Raw genomic sequence first — 14,961 nt, forward strand, 5'->3', positions numbered from 1 at the left:
TCTAAACTGTTGCTCATAGCTCAGGACACTTAAAGGATTAGTTCACCCATAACTGAAAATGATCCCATAATTTTTCTCGCCCTCAAGCCATCCAAGGTGTATGTGACTTTCTTTCTTCATCCAAACACAATCCGAGTTAAATAAAAAAATATCCTTGATATTTTGGAGCCAAAAAAAGCACTTCCATGATCCATCATAAAAGTAATCCATACAGATCCAGAGTTTCAGTGGAGCTTCAAACGACACCAGACGATAAATAAGGGTCGTATCTAGCGAAACCATCGGTCATTTCAAAAATAACGTTTTATAAGCACAAATGCTCGCCTTGCTCTGTTCTGTGATGCTCTGTTCGAACTCGTTCATCAAAATGAATGAATCTTTTTTTGAGATGAAATGAAATGACTCGAAAAAAAGATTTGTTCATTTCGACGAACGAGTTCGAACAGGAGAGTCACGAATGTTATAAAACTTGCAGTTTTTTATTTATTTTTGAAATGACCGATCATATAAGACCCTTATTCATCGTCTGGTGTCGTTTAAAGCCCTTTGAAGCTGAAACTCTTTGGACCTTGAACCGTTTGGTTCCCATTGAAGTCCATTATATGGAGAAAATCCTGGAATGTTTTCATCAAAAACCTTAATTTCTTTTCACCTGAAGAAAGAAAGACATGGACATCTTGGATGACATGGGGGTAAGTAAATTATCAGCAAATGTTTTTTTAAAAGTGAACTACTCCTTTAAAGAGAAATGCTTGAGCTTGAGTTTGTTGACCAGCCCTGTTTGTTTTAACCACGAGAGGTTTCAAAGCTTTGGGCCGTTACATAGTCAACGCGAGCGATGCGCTCCCTTTCATAGTCAACAGTGGACGCAAGCATCACAAGTGATTCGTGAAATGCAAAACACCGCTCACGCAACAGGGGGCAGTAGAGTTGGGTGATATTAATCGAGTCGGGTAGGTGATATTCAGATTAAAATGTTAACTGAAGAGGAGTGTATATTGCTGATTTTACATCGGCGGCAACAAAGGCAGCGCAGAGATAGGCGGTGGTATGTTCGCCCTTTAAACCGAAAAAGAGATGGGGATTGTGCGTCTCTTCCACTTTTTGTGCGTCCTAGTAAATTTGTCACCGGCACTTTTCCAGTCTGTTTTCTAGAGCCCGACCCATAAACGGTTTTAAAGGCCGATACCGAAATATTTTTGGGTTTTAAAATCTGATATTCCGATATATCGGCTGATATTTTATTTATTTTTTTTATTTATTTTTGTTAACTGGACATGATAGTCACAAATTTTGTCATGCTTATTTGAGTTAAGAGAACTGATGGGGATGTTCTTTTAATTGTTATTCAAGCAATGTATGTATCGTGAGTCGTGACCAACTCAACGAGCCCTCTGGTGGACAAACTATACAACTCCAACACTCATGACATGGTTCAAGCGTGTTTCGTCCGTTTTTATGTTATTTTTTGAAATATTCATTTATCGGCCATTATGACTGCCGATACCGATAGTTTGGAAAATGCCTAATATATTTCGGTCTGCCGATATATCGGTCTGGCTCTACTGTTGTCACATTATCTACAGTTTTTCCCATCGCGGCTGCAACCTCTTTTTCAACGCTATTTTATTGGAGTGTAATTGCGATGAACTGTCATGTAAATGCGGATGTATACGTATAAGCTCGCACAATTTGTCCTCTTCGCCCGCCATTGTATTCAAACCTTCTTCTGTAAACATAATATACCTACCCTATCTCATGACCAATTCGTAAGAATTCGTACGAGTGATTAAAAAGTGACTAATTCGTACTAATTCATACGACCTCGTTAGATTTGTCTAAACCCACGTGATGGTTGGGTTTAGGGGCGGGGTCTGGGGTAGGTCATTCGTACGAATTCATACGAATCGGCCAATTCGAAAAATATGTACGATTTAGCAAAAATCGTACGAGTGAGGTCGTATGATTTGTTACGAATTAGCCACCTCGTAAAATTCGTACGAATTCCCTTGAGATCGGGTTGAATATACTTGAATTAATGTACAATATTTGCAATGTCGCCCCCCACCGACAACGCGTAGTATTGCGTGCATCGCGTAGCAAAAACTACGACACATTTGGCTACACATAGACGGATTATGGCGGTCAAAGCATAGCGTAGCGATGCGTAGCCTTGCGAACGTGTATGCATACCGATTTGCTGACTATGTAACGGTCCTTACGGTACTCCTACAGGTCAGAGGTCACACTTCCACCAGAATTTTGACATCTGGACCTTCAGTCGGTCAGCCTGTGTGAAAACACAATGATTTCCCATTTCTCTTTCAGATGGCCAATGATAGCACAGAGACCAGTGAAGCGGGAGAGGAGGAAGAGGAACAAGAGGGAGACAATGACAACAAGGAGCGAATGCCCTTCATTCAGTGAACCCCGACATGACCCGAGACTGTCCTGAACCTGAGCTCAGCTCTCTGACCCCGTGCCGTTGTGAAACGTATGTCTGTGTCATGTGTTTGCTCTGTTGTTTGTCTGTATCTTTTGGACAATGCGGTCCGAAATACCCCAAAACACTAATTGTGTTGTTAAATGTTACTTAATGCAGTGTTGAATTGTTTCAGTGTTTCAGGCCAAACCGTTTCTCTTCTTGAATGCCTTTTCGGATGTTTTATTTGTCCCCGTCTATCAGCGGATTGGAAGTCCAGAATTAACACTTTTGGCAAGTAAATAAAATGAAGCAGTTGCCGGTAAGGAACTGCAGTTTAAAACAGTTGTAGGATTGATAGTATGACTCTCACTGATATTACGTGACTTTAAATCTTCAAGTGTCTTCTTATGACTTTTACCTCAGTGGGCAATTTACCATCAAGTGTTTATTAAAGGAATAGTTCACTTTAAAATGTATCTTTTGTCATCATTTACTCGCCTGCAAGTTGTTTCAAACCTGTATGAATTTCCGTCTTCTGTTGAACACAAAGGAAGATTTTGTCGAAGAATGTCGGTAACCAGACAGTTGGACCCCATTGACTTCAATAAGAACACAATGAAAGTCAATGGGGTCCAACTGTCAGCTGTCAAGTTGTTTCAAACCGGTATGAATTTCTTTCTTCTGTTGAACACAAAATGATATTTATATCTGACATATTTTGAAGAATGTCAGAAACCAGACAGTTGGACCCCATTGACTTCAATAAGAACACAATGAAAGTCAATGGGGTCCAACTGTCAGCTGTCAAGTTGTTTCAAACCGGTATGAATTTCTTTCTTCTGTTGAACACAAAATGATATTTATATCTGACATATTTTGAAGAATGTCAGAAACTAAATAGTTGGACCCCATTGACTTCAATAAGAACACAATGAAAGTCAATGGGGTCCAACTGTCAAGTTGTTTCAAACCTGTATGAAATTCTTTCTTCTGTTGAACACAAAATAATATTTATATCTGACATAATTTTAAGAAAGTCAGAAACCAGAAAGTTGGACCCCATTGACTTCAATAAGAACACAATGATAGTCAATGGGGTCCAACTGTCAACTTGTTTCAAATCGGTATGAAATTCTTTCTTCTGTTGAACACAAAATAATATTTATATCTGACATAATTTGAAGAATGTCAGAAACCAGAAAGTTGGACCCCATTGATTTCAATAAGAACACAATGAAAGTCAATGGGGTCCAACTGTCAACTTGTTTCAAATCGGTATGAAATTCTTTCTTCTGTTGAACACAAAATAATATTTATATCTGACATAATTTGAAGAATGTCAGAAACTAAATAGTTGGACCCCATTGACTTCAATAAGAACACAATGAAAGTCAATGGGGTCCAACTGTCAAGTTGTTTCAAACCTGTATGAAATTCTTTCTTCTGTTGAACACAAAATAATATTTATATCTGACATAATTTTAAGAAAGTCAGAAACCAGAAAGTTGGACCCCATTGATTTCAATAAGAACACAATGAAAGTCAATGGGGTCCAACTGTCAACTTGTTTCAAATCGGTATGAAATTCTTTCTTCTGTTGAACACAAAATAATATTTATATCTGACATAATTTGAAGAATGTCAGAAACCAGAAAGTTGGACCCCATTGATTTCAATAAGAACACAATGAAAGTCAATGGGGTCCAACTGTCAACTGTCAAGTTGTTTCAAATCGGTATGAAATTCTTTCTTCTGTTGAACACAAAATAATATTTAAATCTGACATAATTTGAAGAATGTCAGAAACCAGAAAGTTGGACCCCATTGATTTCAATAAGAACACAATGAATGTCAATGAGGTCCAACTGTCAACTGTCAAGTTGTTTCAAATCGGTATGAAATTCTTTTTTCTGTTGAACACAAAATAATATTTAAATCTGACATAATTTGAAGAATGTCAGAAACCAGACAGTTGGACCCCATTGACTTCAATAAAACACAATGAATGTCAATGAGGTCCAACTGTCAACTGTCAAGTTGTTTCAAATCGGTATGAAATTCTTTCTTCTGTTGAACACAAAATAATATTTATATCTGATATAATTTGAAGAATGTCAGAAACCAGAAAGTTTGACCCCATTGATTTCAATAAGAACACAATGAATGTCAATGAGGTCCAACTGTCAACTGTCAAGTTGTTTCAAATCGGTATGAAATTCTTTTTTCTGTTGAACACAAAATAATATTTAAATCTGACATAATTTGAAGAATGTCAGAAACCAGACAGTTGGACCCCATTGACTTCAATAAAACACAATGAATGTCAATGAGGTCCAACTGTCAACTGTCAAGTTGTTTCAAATCGGTATGAAATTCTTTTTTCTGTTGAACACAAAATAATATTTAAATCTGACATAATTTGAAGAATGTCAGAAACCAGACAGTTGGACCCCATTGACTTCAATAAAACACAATGAAATTCAATGGGGTCCAACTGTCTGGTTTCTGACATTCTTTAAAATATGTCAGATTGATATAAATATTATTTTGTGTTCGACAGAAGAAATAATTTCATACAGGTTTGAAACAACTTGAGGGTGCGTAAATGATGACAGAAGTTACATTTTTAAGTGAACCGTTCCTTTAAGGAACGTTGCTCACAATAAAAGAATATATCATTACAAATGAAAGGGATGAATACCCCTAAAAAGTCAGTTCTCTCATCATTTACTCGTCCTCGTGTCCTTCCAAACCTCCGTGACATTCTTTCTGACACAAAAGAATATATTTTTTGAAGAATGTTGGAATGGATGTCTGATAAAAGCCTTGAAGCTGGCAGAAAAATAAAGTCGGTTTACAGTGTGTGTTGCACTTTTTTTCTACAGTTGATCCTGTTATTTTTGTCTTTTTTTGAAGAATGTTAGCAAGCAATTACTTCCATTGTACGGACAAAAAAAAAAACTTCTCAAAATATCTTCTTTTTTTGTCATACAGGTTTGGAAAGGAGGAAATCAAATGATAACAGAATTGTAATTTTTGTGTGAACTGTCCCTTTAAGCTTTGTGGACCATAATGTTAAATATGATAAATAATAATAAATAGAGGACATAGGGCCAGTTTTTAGAATTTAAAAAGAGAAATTTAAAGCTTATAATTTGTACCGATATGAACATTTTGGCCGATACCGATAACGATAATACTTTATATTTGAAAGCCGATAACCGATATATCAGCTGATAAATGTAAATCTAATTTTTATATAATTTTTGAAAGCCTGATTGCAAAAACAAAAATCTCACAATTAAAATCCGTTCCCTAACACAATTATAATGTTCTCATTATAATTTCATGTAGCCGATGTGACAGCACATTTAACTATATTTTCCTTTTTGATTCAAATCATATTTCAAGATCAATCATGTTGAACATCTCAAGTGTTGAAGGAAATAATTCATTATTTATCAGCTTCAATATATCAGCCAAATTTTATTATGGGGCCGATAACGATAACATAAAAATGAGCAAATATCGGCCGATACCGATATGGTGGCCGATATGTCGTGCATCCCTAACTTACACTATTGTAATATTCCAGCTATGAAGCTGTTTACATATTTATAGTTATCGTAGGGTTATATGTTTTACGTTTACAGATTTGCCCCGTTTCACATCCATTACGAGTCTCACCAACACAGTCTCATGAAGATGCGTATCTATACCACGAGTGTCATTTCTCGTGGCATTTATACGCCAAAAGTGTTTTTTTCATGTATATGGTACGCACTAAAAACCCCTGGGTTAGGTTTAGGGGGGAGGGGGTGGGGAGTTTGTGCGTATTATACGCAAAAAAGTGTTTTTGGCGTATAAATGCCACGAGAAATGACATTCGTGGCATAGATACGAACTTTCATGAGATCGGGCTGGTCTCACTGTGACCCAGATTGTGTTTTTTTTGTAATGAAAAGGAGGGACGAGTAGAAATGAATGTTTGTTCTAATCAATGTTATGCCACTAATGCTGTAAACTAGATCCTGATTTCACATGTTCCTGGATCAATATTACAATCAACCATTCAGATTTGAGGAACAAGTTTATAGTTTTTGTCAAGTTTAGGCTTAAAACCAGGGTTAGGAGCTTCTACATCAGTGCTATTCACCAGTTCCCTCTGATTTTAGGGATAAAGTAGTGTAAAAGTCAAGACGTGCAAACTTGCACTGTTCCTTTACCTCACCTTAATTAAAAAACGCTAAAAATAGGGGGAAAATTGTATATTGTATGTTTTTCCGAGGGGTGAAATTTTTCAGAATATGGCTCAAATATGATTCACATATGAGTAACAGTGAACACAAGGAAAGACAAACAACTGTCATATGGACAAACGTTATTTCTATTTCTTTTATTAAATTAAAGCCAAACATTGTCTTAATTCACATGCCATTGTTAGGTGTGGCAAGTTCATTTTGGACACTGGTTGAACTTGAAGTGCTTTGTGCGTGTGTGTGAGTCTGTGAGTGAGCGAGCGTGTGTAGAGTTCTGCACAGGCATCTGTGTTACCTTTTGTTCATCTCAGATCACATCCGAACATATTATTTAAGCCTTTAAAAAGACATTTAAATGAGTTGCCATAATCAGTATTACACATTTTCCTTGAAGAAAGTTTACCTCAAACTCATCATTTACTCACCAGACCCATATGACCTGCTTTCTCCTATACTGTAAAAAAATATTGTTGGTTTAGCTTAAAAAAGTAAGTAATTTTTGGTTGCCTTAAAATTTTAAGTTGATTGAACTGGAAAAAGTGAGTTAATGCAATGAAGGAGATTAATTTAACCATCAGAAACTCAAAATTATATGTTATCTGAACTAATTAAATTATTTAAGTTGATTTGACAAAAGAAAAAATGTTGTGATTACTACATTGTAAAAAAAATATTGTTGGTTTAACTTAAAAAAGTAAGTAACCTGGGTTGCCTTAAAATTTTGAGTTGATTGAACTGGAAAAAGTGAGTTAATACAATGAAGTAGATTAATTTAACCATCAGAAACTCAAAATAATAAGTTATCTCAACTAAATAAATTATTATAAAGTTGATTTGACAAAAGAAAATATGTTGTGATAATAACAAATCTTGAAAATATTTTTTACAGTGTATGAGGATTGTTCAACCTGCTCTTTACCATACAGTGGGTGAGTAAATGATGACAGAAATGTGTTTTTGGGTGAACTGTCCCTTTAAAGAATCACGAGTAAACATTCAAAGTCTGCTATCATCTTCAAACTAATAACCAACATGAGAAATACATTCTTAGTGGCTTATCTGCACCAAGGACCAGAAGGCTTTTGCTTTTTGTATTTCATGGAGAATAGACATTTTAATGTCAAAAATATATTTTCTGGCCTACATATACCTCATAAATGATTGTGTTTTTATGTGGTATTATATTTTTGTTATGTTTTCGCTGTTTCCCCCCACAAATGAGTGTTTTTACTCAACTCTTCTCTAATAATTAAACTAGTTGGCGTTATATAGAATATATACATAAACAGCCAGTCTGATAGTGTTTTACTGTACAATAAGCAAGAAAAACTGACTGATAATGACACATTTACCCTCTTTCTAAACAAATGAAGTTGTTTTTTGCTTGTTTCTTTAATGACTGAGTGCATTATATGGAAATCAGACGTACTGTATAGTGTGTGACAGCATCTTTCCTGTTATTATTATTTTGGGTTACAGTTATTTGAGATTTGTCTAAAAACTTGCCTTAAAGATGAAGCACTACATTTGTGACGTGTTAGCCGATCTCAGCTCAAGACACACGAGTATAATGTTGCTGTGTAGTTTTAGTCAGTAGACGTGCTTTTGTGTTAGATTGTGATAGGTTGCAAACACATGAAATCTGAATAAAATGTTGTGAAGAGCATTTCCCATGGAGTGCGATTTGGTGTTTATGCCATTAAAATGCTGTTCAGTGCATCAACCAAATAACATTTGACACGGCAAATCTGATTTTTGCAGCAATGATAATGTCAGCGTTGACTGAAGCATGACACACACACATGTTCGACTGTTTTTTCTCCGTAACCCCAGAGGTTACTATCACAAATGCCACTGAGGAAATGAACGGACTCGCTTTGCTCTTTTCAATTCAAAATATTACAGTTGGTGGCCTTTGCAAGGTTTTGCTATTCAGAAAAACTGAAATATGAATATGATAAGAATATGTTTGACCTTCCCCATTGATTTTCTAACCGCCACTGTGGTAATGGAAATATTTGCCTGAAGAAAAAAAATTAAATCCCATAGGTTTATCTGAAAAAGAGTTACCTCCCAACAAAAAATGATTTTTTAAAAGCTTTAAAGCTTCAAAAAGGAAACAAAAACACCCAGGATTTTAAAAGTGGTCATATGTGCACCATTTTAAGTCTGAAAACTTGTTTGTTTGTTTTATTAGTTATTTATTATTATTTTTTGTTTGTGTGAAGAATAGATTGAAATGTGATAACACTTTACAGTAAAAAACAGTATCAGAGACTGACACGGAAAAGAAAACATAGTTTTGTAAAGTTGTTATTTTTGTTTTGGTGTTTTTTTTTTTTTTGCGCACAGAATTATTCTCGTCACTTTGCAACATTAGGGTTGAACCACTGCAGTCACATGGACAATTTTAACAATGTCTTTACTTACTCCTTGATATTGGCAGTCTAAAGGGGGATCAGAAAGCAAAATTATCTTATTTTGTGTTCTGAAGATGACGGTCTTATGGGGTTGTATCGGCGTGACGGTGAGTAATTATTACCAGAAATTTCATTTTTGTGTGAACTATCCCTTTAAGAGTTCCAGTCTGGAAGCATCACAAGGAAAAGCGAAAATAGGCTACAATCATTAGTCATGGATTCAACCAAATTCCTGTCTGACTGAAAATAATTTACAACCATCAGATCAGAGCTCAGGATTGACACCAATCTAGGCTTCGAAAAGGTTCAATTCTCGTGAAATTATATTTGTTTTGTTTATAAAAACGTGAATTTGACTGTCAAAATATTACTCCTTTTAAAAAGAGAAGGAGCCTTTAAATGCTCTTCAGGGCACATGTCATGGGTTTCAGACACAGTGAAAATATTCCCTTTGGGCTGTTTGCTCTGTGTTTTTGCAGTCGTCTCTCCAATCCCTTCATCTCACAGCATCACGCTCTAAAATTAGCCGAGAACACCGAGCTCTGAACTGGACTTCCCTGATCAACATTCAACAGACCCTCTGTCTGCAACTCCACCGACATCAACTTATTCACATCCTCGACACAAGGGAGTCAAGCAATGAATTCATAGTTGTAATATAATAATAATAATATATGTAAGCAATAAGGTTCGAGAGGCTGTGCTGTAGTGTATCGTGAATAAGTTAAGCAAGGGCGTTGTTAGGCACGACGCGAAGCGGAGTAACCCCGCCTTCTGCCGTTACTTGTTCAAGATATAGTACTTGCTTCGAGTACCATTGCTTTTATAAAACGGTTACCACACAATAAAAATATTAAAGTAAAAAAAAAAATGTATTAGTGCAACTTTCATGAAGTAAAATAAAAGCCTTCCTTCCGCTAGAAAAACATAGTCCCTATAATGCAGCTGGCTCACATTACAGGAGTTTTAGGCCGATTTATGCCCGATTTTCCCCTCACGAGAATCGGAGAAAAAATCTTGTTGATTGCCTCGATCGGTTCCGATGTTCGGCGCAGATTATCTGGTAATGTGAGGCGTTCACAGATCGAATATTGCACCTCCCGATCTGCTCTCACACAAATCGGGCACGCTCCGATCATATCAAACATGTTTGATATTTATCGGGATGAGCAAGATTGTGATTAACGTCAGTATAGCCTACTGTCTAGTCATAAGAAACAAGGCTGTTGTGGTGAAGGAATGTCCACTGTTGTAATTTTGAGTGACTCAACAGCGCGATATGCAGTATTATCTTCATTTATTTATATTGCTTAATAAATAAGTGTTGTGCTGTGGTCAGCAGGCACGAAGACGAGTCCAGTAATAAAAACCGAAACTAAATAGCGCATTGAAGTGGAGTAAACAGAAGATACAATGTCAAAATAAGGGTCCACATAATATAATAACAGAACATAAACCTGACAATATGCTTTTTATGCCATTATAATATAACAGTTAGTTTCGATCCTCAAATCTCACTTTAGGCTTTCTGCTGATATTTTACCACTCGGCATTGCTCGTCTCTGCTCAGTCCGAGTACATTGTTACACCACTAAGTGGCGACAAGGCACTGTCTTTGAGTGAGTCATTTGATAACATTGTGTAGTGTGTGATGCACCGCGATTTTCAAATCTTGTAGTGTGAGCATGATTTGAGGGAAGAAAATCTGCAAAGATTCTCTTTAAGTGTGAGCTGCAACCAGATTTCAAAATCTGTTAGGATTTTAAAACTCCTGTAGTGTGAGCCAGGCTTTACCGTGAACAGCAACAACGTTCCAATGTGTAAAATGCATGAAAGCTCAAATAAAAACAACATAAAAACCGCAGTGTTGCGCACATGGTTGCGCAGTGATAAATAGAACCGTTGGGTGAAGCGATCATAGCTGTGTTTACGGTAGGCTACGGTAGGCTAAATTATTTACAACAGCGGTAATGGAAAATTCCGCCTTCAACCTGTAGGGCGACCGCAGAGGAAAAGTTACTTGGTGTTACTTTAAAATGGAGTTATGAAACAAGCGTTTCATCTCCGACATGTGTTCTAAGCAGTCGACCAATCACAACAGACTGGACCAATCAGAGCAGAGTAGACTCTCGGAAAGGCGGGGCTTAGAGAGAATCTTCGAACAAACCGTTTTCAGACTCTGTGGGAAGTGAAGTGATGCTTTTGACTTTGACCCTAGATGCATGTAAATCTAGGAGACTCCAAAAACAAACCTTTAAAGTAGCACGATAGGGACACTTTAATCCATGACATAACCTGCATGGTAGTGAATGAGTTTTCTTGTTGGGTTATGAATGGGAAAACGATCCCCTCAAATATTCTGTGTGCTTTCTGAGTAAATATTTTTGAATGGCTGGAAACAGGGGAAGGGTTGTTGTGACTGCACTGAAGGTATTTGAATTCCCTTTTAGGTACACACAAACACTCAATGTCCAGCCAATAGCGTGAGAGTGTGGAAGGGAGAAAACGGTAAGACTTGTCCATGTTTCTCGCAGTGATTTAAACAGCTCGTCCACGACCATGGCACGACCTGGGCTTCTGCTTCTGGTGATCTGCTTCAGCGTTCTCCACGACGGGTGTGGACGTCCCTCTCGCACGAAGAAAGCAGTTCCAGCTCAACAGAGAGGTAACTTCTGTGTCACTACTACTACATATATGTTTATTCTCATTATAAAAAACAGTAACTGCAGTCCTCTAACCCGTTCTTCTGTTGAGATACAGCTTCAGAAGATGATGACATGAGGACCCAGATTGACAAGCTGTGGCTGGAAATCAACTCTCTGAAAGAGATGCAGGCACTGCAAACAGGTTAACAGTAATACACACAACATTTCATTTAAAAAGCTCTACTGTTTTACACCGCAAGCATGCTCATGTTAATAAACGAGAGATATGACATCAGAAATGTCTCTACTCTTGTTGGTTACACTTTCCATAAGTCCACTTTAGACGTTCTACCAAGTAAGGAATAATTAAAGTCGTCATTTATTTCGGGCCTCAAGACATTGTATTTCAAGACATTTGTCAGGTTTTTGTTCTTTAAAAAGCTCTTGTGTGTATAGGACTCCATGCCTTGGTTGCTATTTTGTTTAAACAAAAATACATCATTTTTAATTTTAAATAGCAATAGTGTCAGAAACAATTACATTTAGGGGAATAGTTCACTTAAAAATGATAATTCTGTCACCATTTACTCACCCTCGAGTTGTTTCAAATCTCTATGAATTTCTTTGCTGAATACAAAGAAAGATATTTTGAAGAATGTAATCTGACAGTTGGACCCCATTGACTTCCATAGGAAAAAAATACTAACTGTCCAACTGTCTGATTTCCGACATTCTTCAAAACATCTTCTTTTGTGTTCAGCAGAATGAATAAATGTATACAGGTTTGAAACAACTTGAGGGTGATTATTTTTTTTAATGTTTGTTAATAAAAATACAGCTGTTCATTGTCTGTTCATGTGCATTGACTACTGTTAACAAATACAACCTAATAAGTATTGTTCATTCTTAGTTCATGTTAACTAAGGTTGTGTTAACTAATGAACCTTATTGTAAAGTGTTACCGATTATTTTCTAATAATATAAAAACAGTGATTCATAAATAATGATGGAAATATGCACATGGTAAAAACAAACTTAAAGGAGTTCACTTTTGAAAAAAACTTTTGTTGATAATTTACTCACCCCCATGCCATCCAAGATGTCCATGTCTTTCTTTCTTCAGTCGAAGGTTTTTGATGAAAATATTCCAGGGTTTTTCTCCATATAATGGACTTCAATGGGAACCAAATGCTTCAAGGTCCAAAAGACACTTCCAGTACAAACTGCAAACTGTTCAAAGGGCTTTAAACGATTCCAGACAATGAATAAGGGTCTTATCAAGCGAAACGATCGCTCATTTAAAAAAAATAAAAATAAATGTAAAAAAAAAAACATTTTATAAGCTCAAATGCTCTCTTTGCTCTGTTCTGTGACACACGTTTGTGCCTCTCCTGTTCGAACTCGTTCATCACAATTTCCAAGTCATTTGGTTCATTCAACGAACGAATTGACTCGGAAAAAGATTCGTTCATTTTGATGAAGGAGTTTGAACAGGAAAGTCACGAACGTGCATCACAGAACAGAGCAAGGCGAGAATTTGAGCTTATAAAATTTTTTTTTTTTTTTTTAATGAGCAATCGTTTGCTTGATAAGACCCTTATTCATCGTCTGGAATCGTTTAAAGCCCTTTGAACAGTTTGCACTGAAACTGTCTTTTGGACCTTTAACCGTTTGGTTCCCACTGAAGTCCATTATATGGAGAAAAATCCTGGAATGTCCTTTTCGACTGAAGAAAGAAAAACGTGGACATCTTGGATGACATGGGGGTGAGCAAATTATCAGAAAAAGTTTTTTGAAAAGTGAACTAATCCTTTAAATCTGCAGTAGTTTACATGAGTGAATGTTTGTCTACTTTTCAGTTTGCCTGCGTGGCGTTAAGGCCCACAGGAAGTGTTACCTGGTTTCTGAGCAGGTCAAGCACTATCATGAGGCCAACGAGGACTGCATCGCTCAGGGAGGAACCCTGGCCATTCCTCGAGACGTGAGCGAAAACGACCAACTCAGAGACTACGCCAAGCGCAGCTCGTCTGGATCCAAAGATTTCTGGATTGGCATCACCGACATAGTGAAGGAAGGCCAGTATGTGGACGTGAACAGCCTGCCCGTCTCCTTCTTCCACTGGGACCGGTCCAAGAGAGAGCCCAGCGGGGGGAAGAGAGAGAGCTGTGTTACTCTCTCGCTGGCAGCTCAGGGGAAGTGGCACGACGAGGTCTGTCGCAGCCAGAAGAAATACATCTGTGAATACCTGATTCCTTGATGTGCGTCTCACGTGCCTTAACACGATGGATGTTAAAGATATAGACAGCCTGTCATTGAAGATGCTCATTAAACATGAAACAGTCAATGGTAATATGATGTGCCCTCTTTATTCACTGAGAACTAAACACTTAATGTGGTTGACAGTGATTGCTTTTCAAGGCAGCAAAACATGTTTCCATGTCAAACATTTTAACATGATTTAGGTTGAAAATAATTTACAATATGCCTACGAGAGGACATTTCAACAATGCATAACATTGCGAATTCAGATTAATATTATAGGAAAATAAAATTCAGTAGAAATGTAAATAGTAAAAACAGATTAACATTAAAGGATTTAACTTGTTTAGGAAAATCTTGTCCCAAAAAATGTAAATGCCAATTTAAGTCTTTAACAGTATTTTCAATATATATATATATATATATATATATATATTAATTGTTATTTCAGCTAGTTGCCAAAGCAATGTTTTATAGTATTCTTGAAGTAAAATTAAACCCAAACTAAATTAATAAATAAAAACTATAGATATATGTAATATATACAGTATATATATATATATATACACACACACACACACACACAAGACGTGTACACTTTTTGAAAGTAGGCTATAGACCATTTTGCAAGATGTAAACAACACTGGTCCAGAAGCACTTCCTGTTTCAGTTTTTTAACACTAGGCTACACAAAAGCTTGGATAAAATACAACCAACCGAACATGTAAAACTAAATCAAAAAGTTAAACAACATATTTAAGATGTTTTCTTTACATGTGAAATAAAGAAAACAGTTACAAACTGAAACAGAAAGTGTTTCTGGACCAGTGTTGTTTACATCTAGCAAAATGGTGATATAGCCTACGTTTAACAGGTCTAAAGCTAGCTTGAGATTGCAAAATGCAATTTATTAGCACTTAACGACATAAGATTAATATTATTTCTAATTAAAA

The 14,961-nt window shown here is 36.4% G+C and overlaps 2 protein-coding genes across 6 annotated transcripts in view; both read left to right on the forward strand.

Moving 5' to 3' along the window:
• Nucleotides 1–5,287, forward strand: part of vat1l (vesicle amine transport 1-like) — a 41,440-nt gene extending 36,153 nt beyond the window's left edge. For both annotated transcript variants that reach the window (XM_089117960.1, XM_039690737.2), the window contains one exon: nt 2,329–5,287. In XM_089117960.1, coding sequence (XP_088974086.1) covers nt 2,329–2,427 — 99 coding nt within the window. In that variant the 3' untranslated portion in view covers nt 2,428–5,287. The remainder of the gene's footprint in view (nt 1–2,328) is intronic.
• A 3,828-nt stretch (nt 5,288–9,115) lies between these two features.
• Nucleotides 9,116–14,093, forward strand: clec3a (C-type lectin domain family 3, member A). 4 transcript variants are annotated; one of them, XM_039657063.2, is made up of 4 exons: nt 9,116–9,211; nt 11,555–11,769; nt 11,865–11,951; nt 13,609–14,093. In XM_039657063.2, the coding sequence occupies exons 2-4, from the start codon at nt 11,664–11,666 to the stop codon at nt 14,004–14,006; spliced, it is 591 nt and encodes a 196-aa protein (XP_039512997.2). In that variant the 5' UTR covers nt 9,116–9,211; nt 11,555–11,663; the 3' UTR covers nt 14,007–14,093. The 4 variants fall into 4 exon arrangements, with proteins under 4 accessions (XP_039512997.2, XP_088984545.1, XP_088984565.1 ...); XM_089128419.1 differs by having other exon boundaries at nt 11,639–11,769; XM_089128439.1 differs by lacking the exon at nt 9,116–9,211 and adding an exon at nt 9,305–9,408 and having other exon boundaries at nt 11,639–11,769.
• The last annotated feature ends 868 nt before the right edge of the window (nt 14,094–14,961 follow it).

Source organism: Pimephales promelas, chromosome 1 (assembly GCF_988280905.1).
Source record: "Pimephales promelas chromosome 1, fPimPro1.hap1.1, whole genome shotgun sequence".
Classification (NCBI taxonomy): Eukaryota; Metazoa; Chordata; class Actinopteri; order Cypriniformes; family Leuciscidae; genus Pimephales; species Pimephales promelas.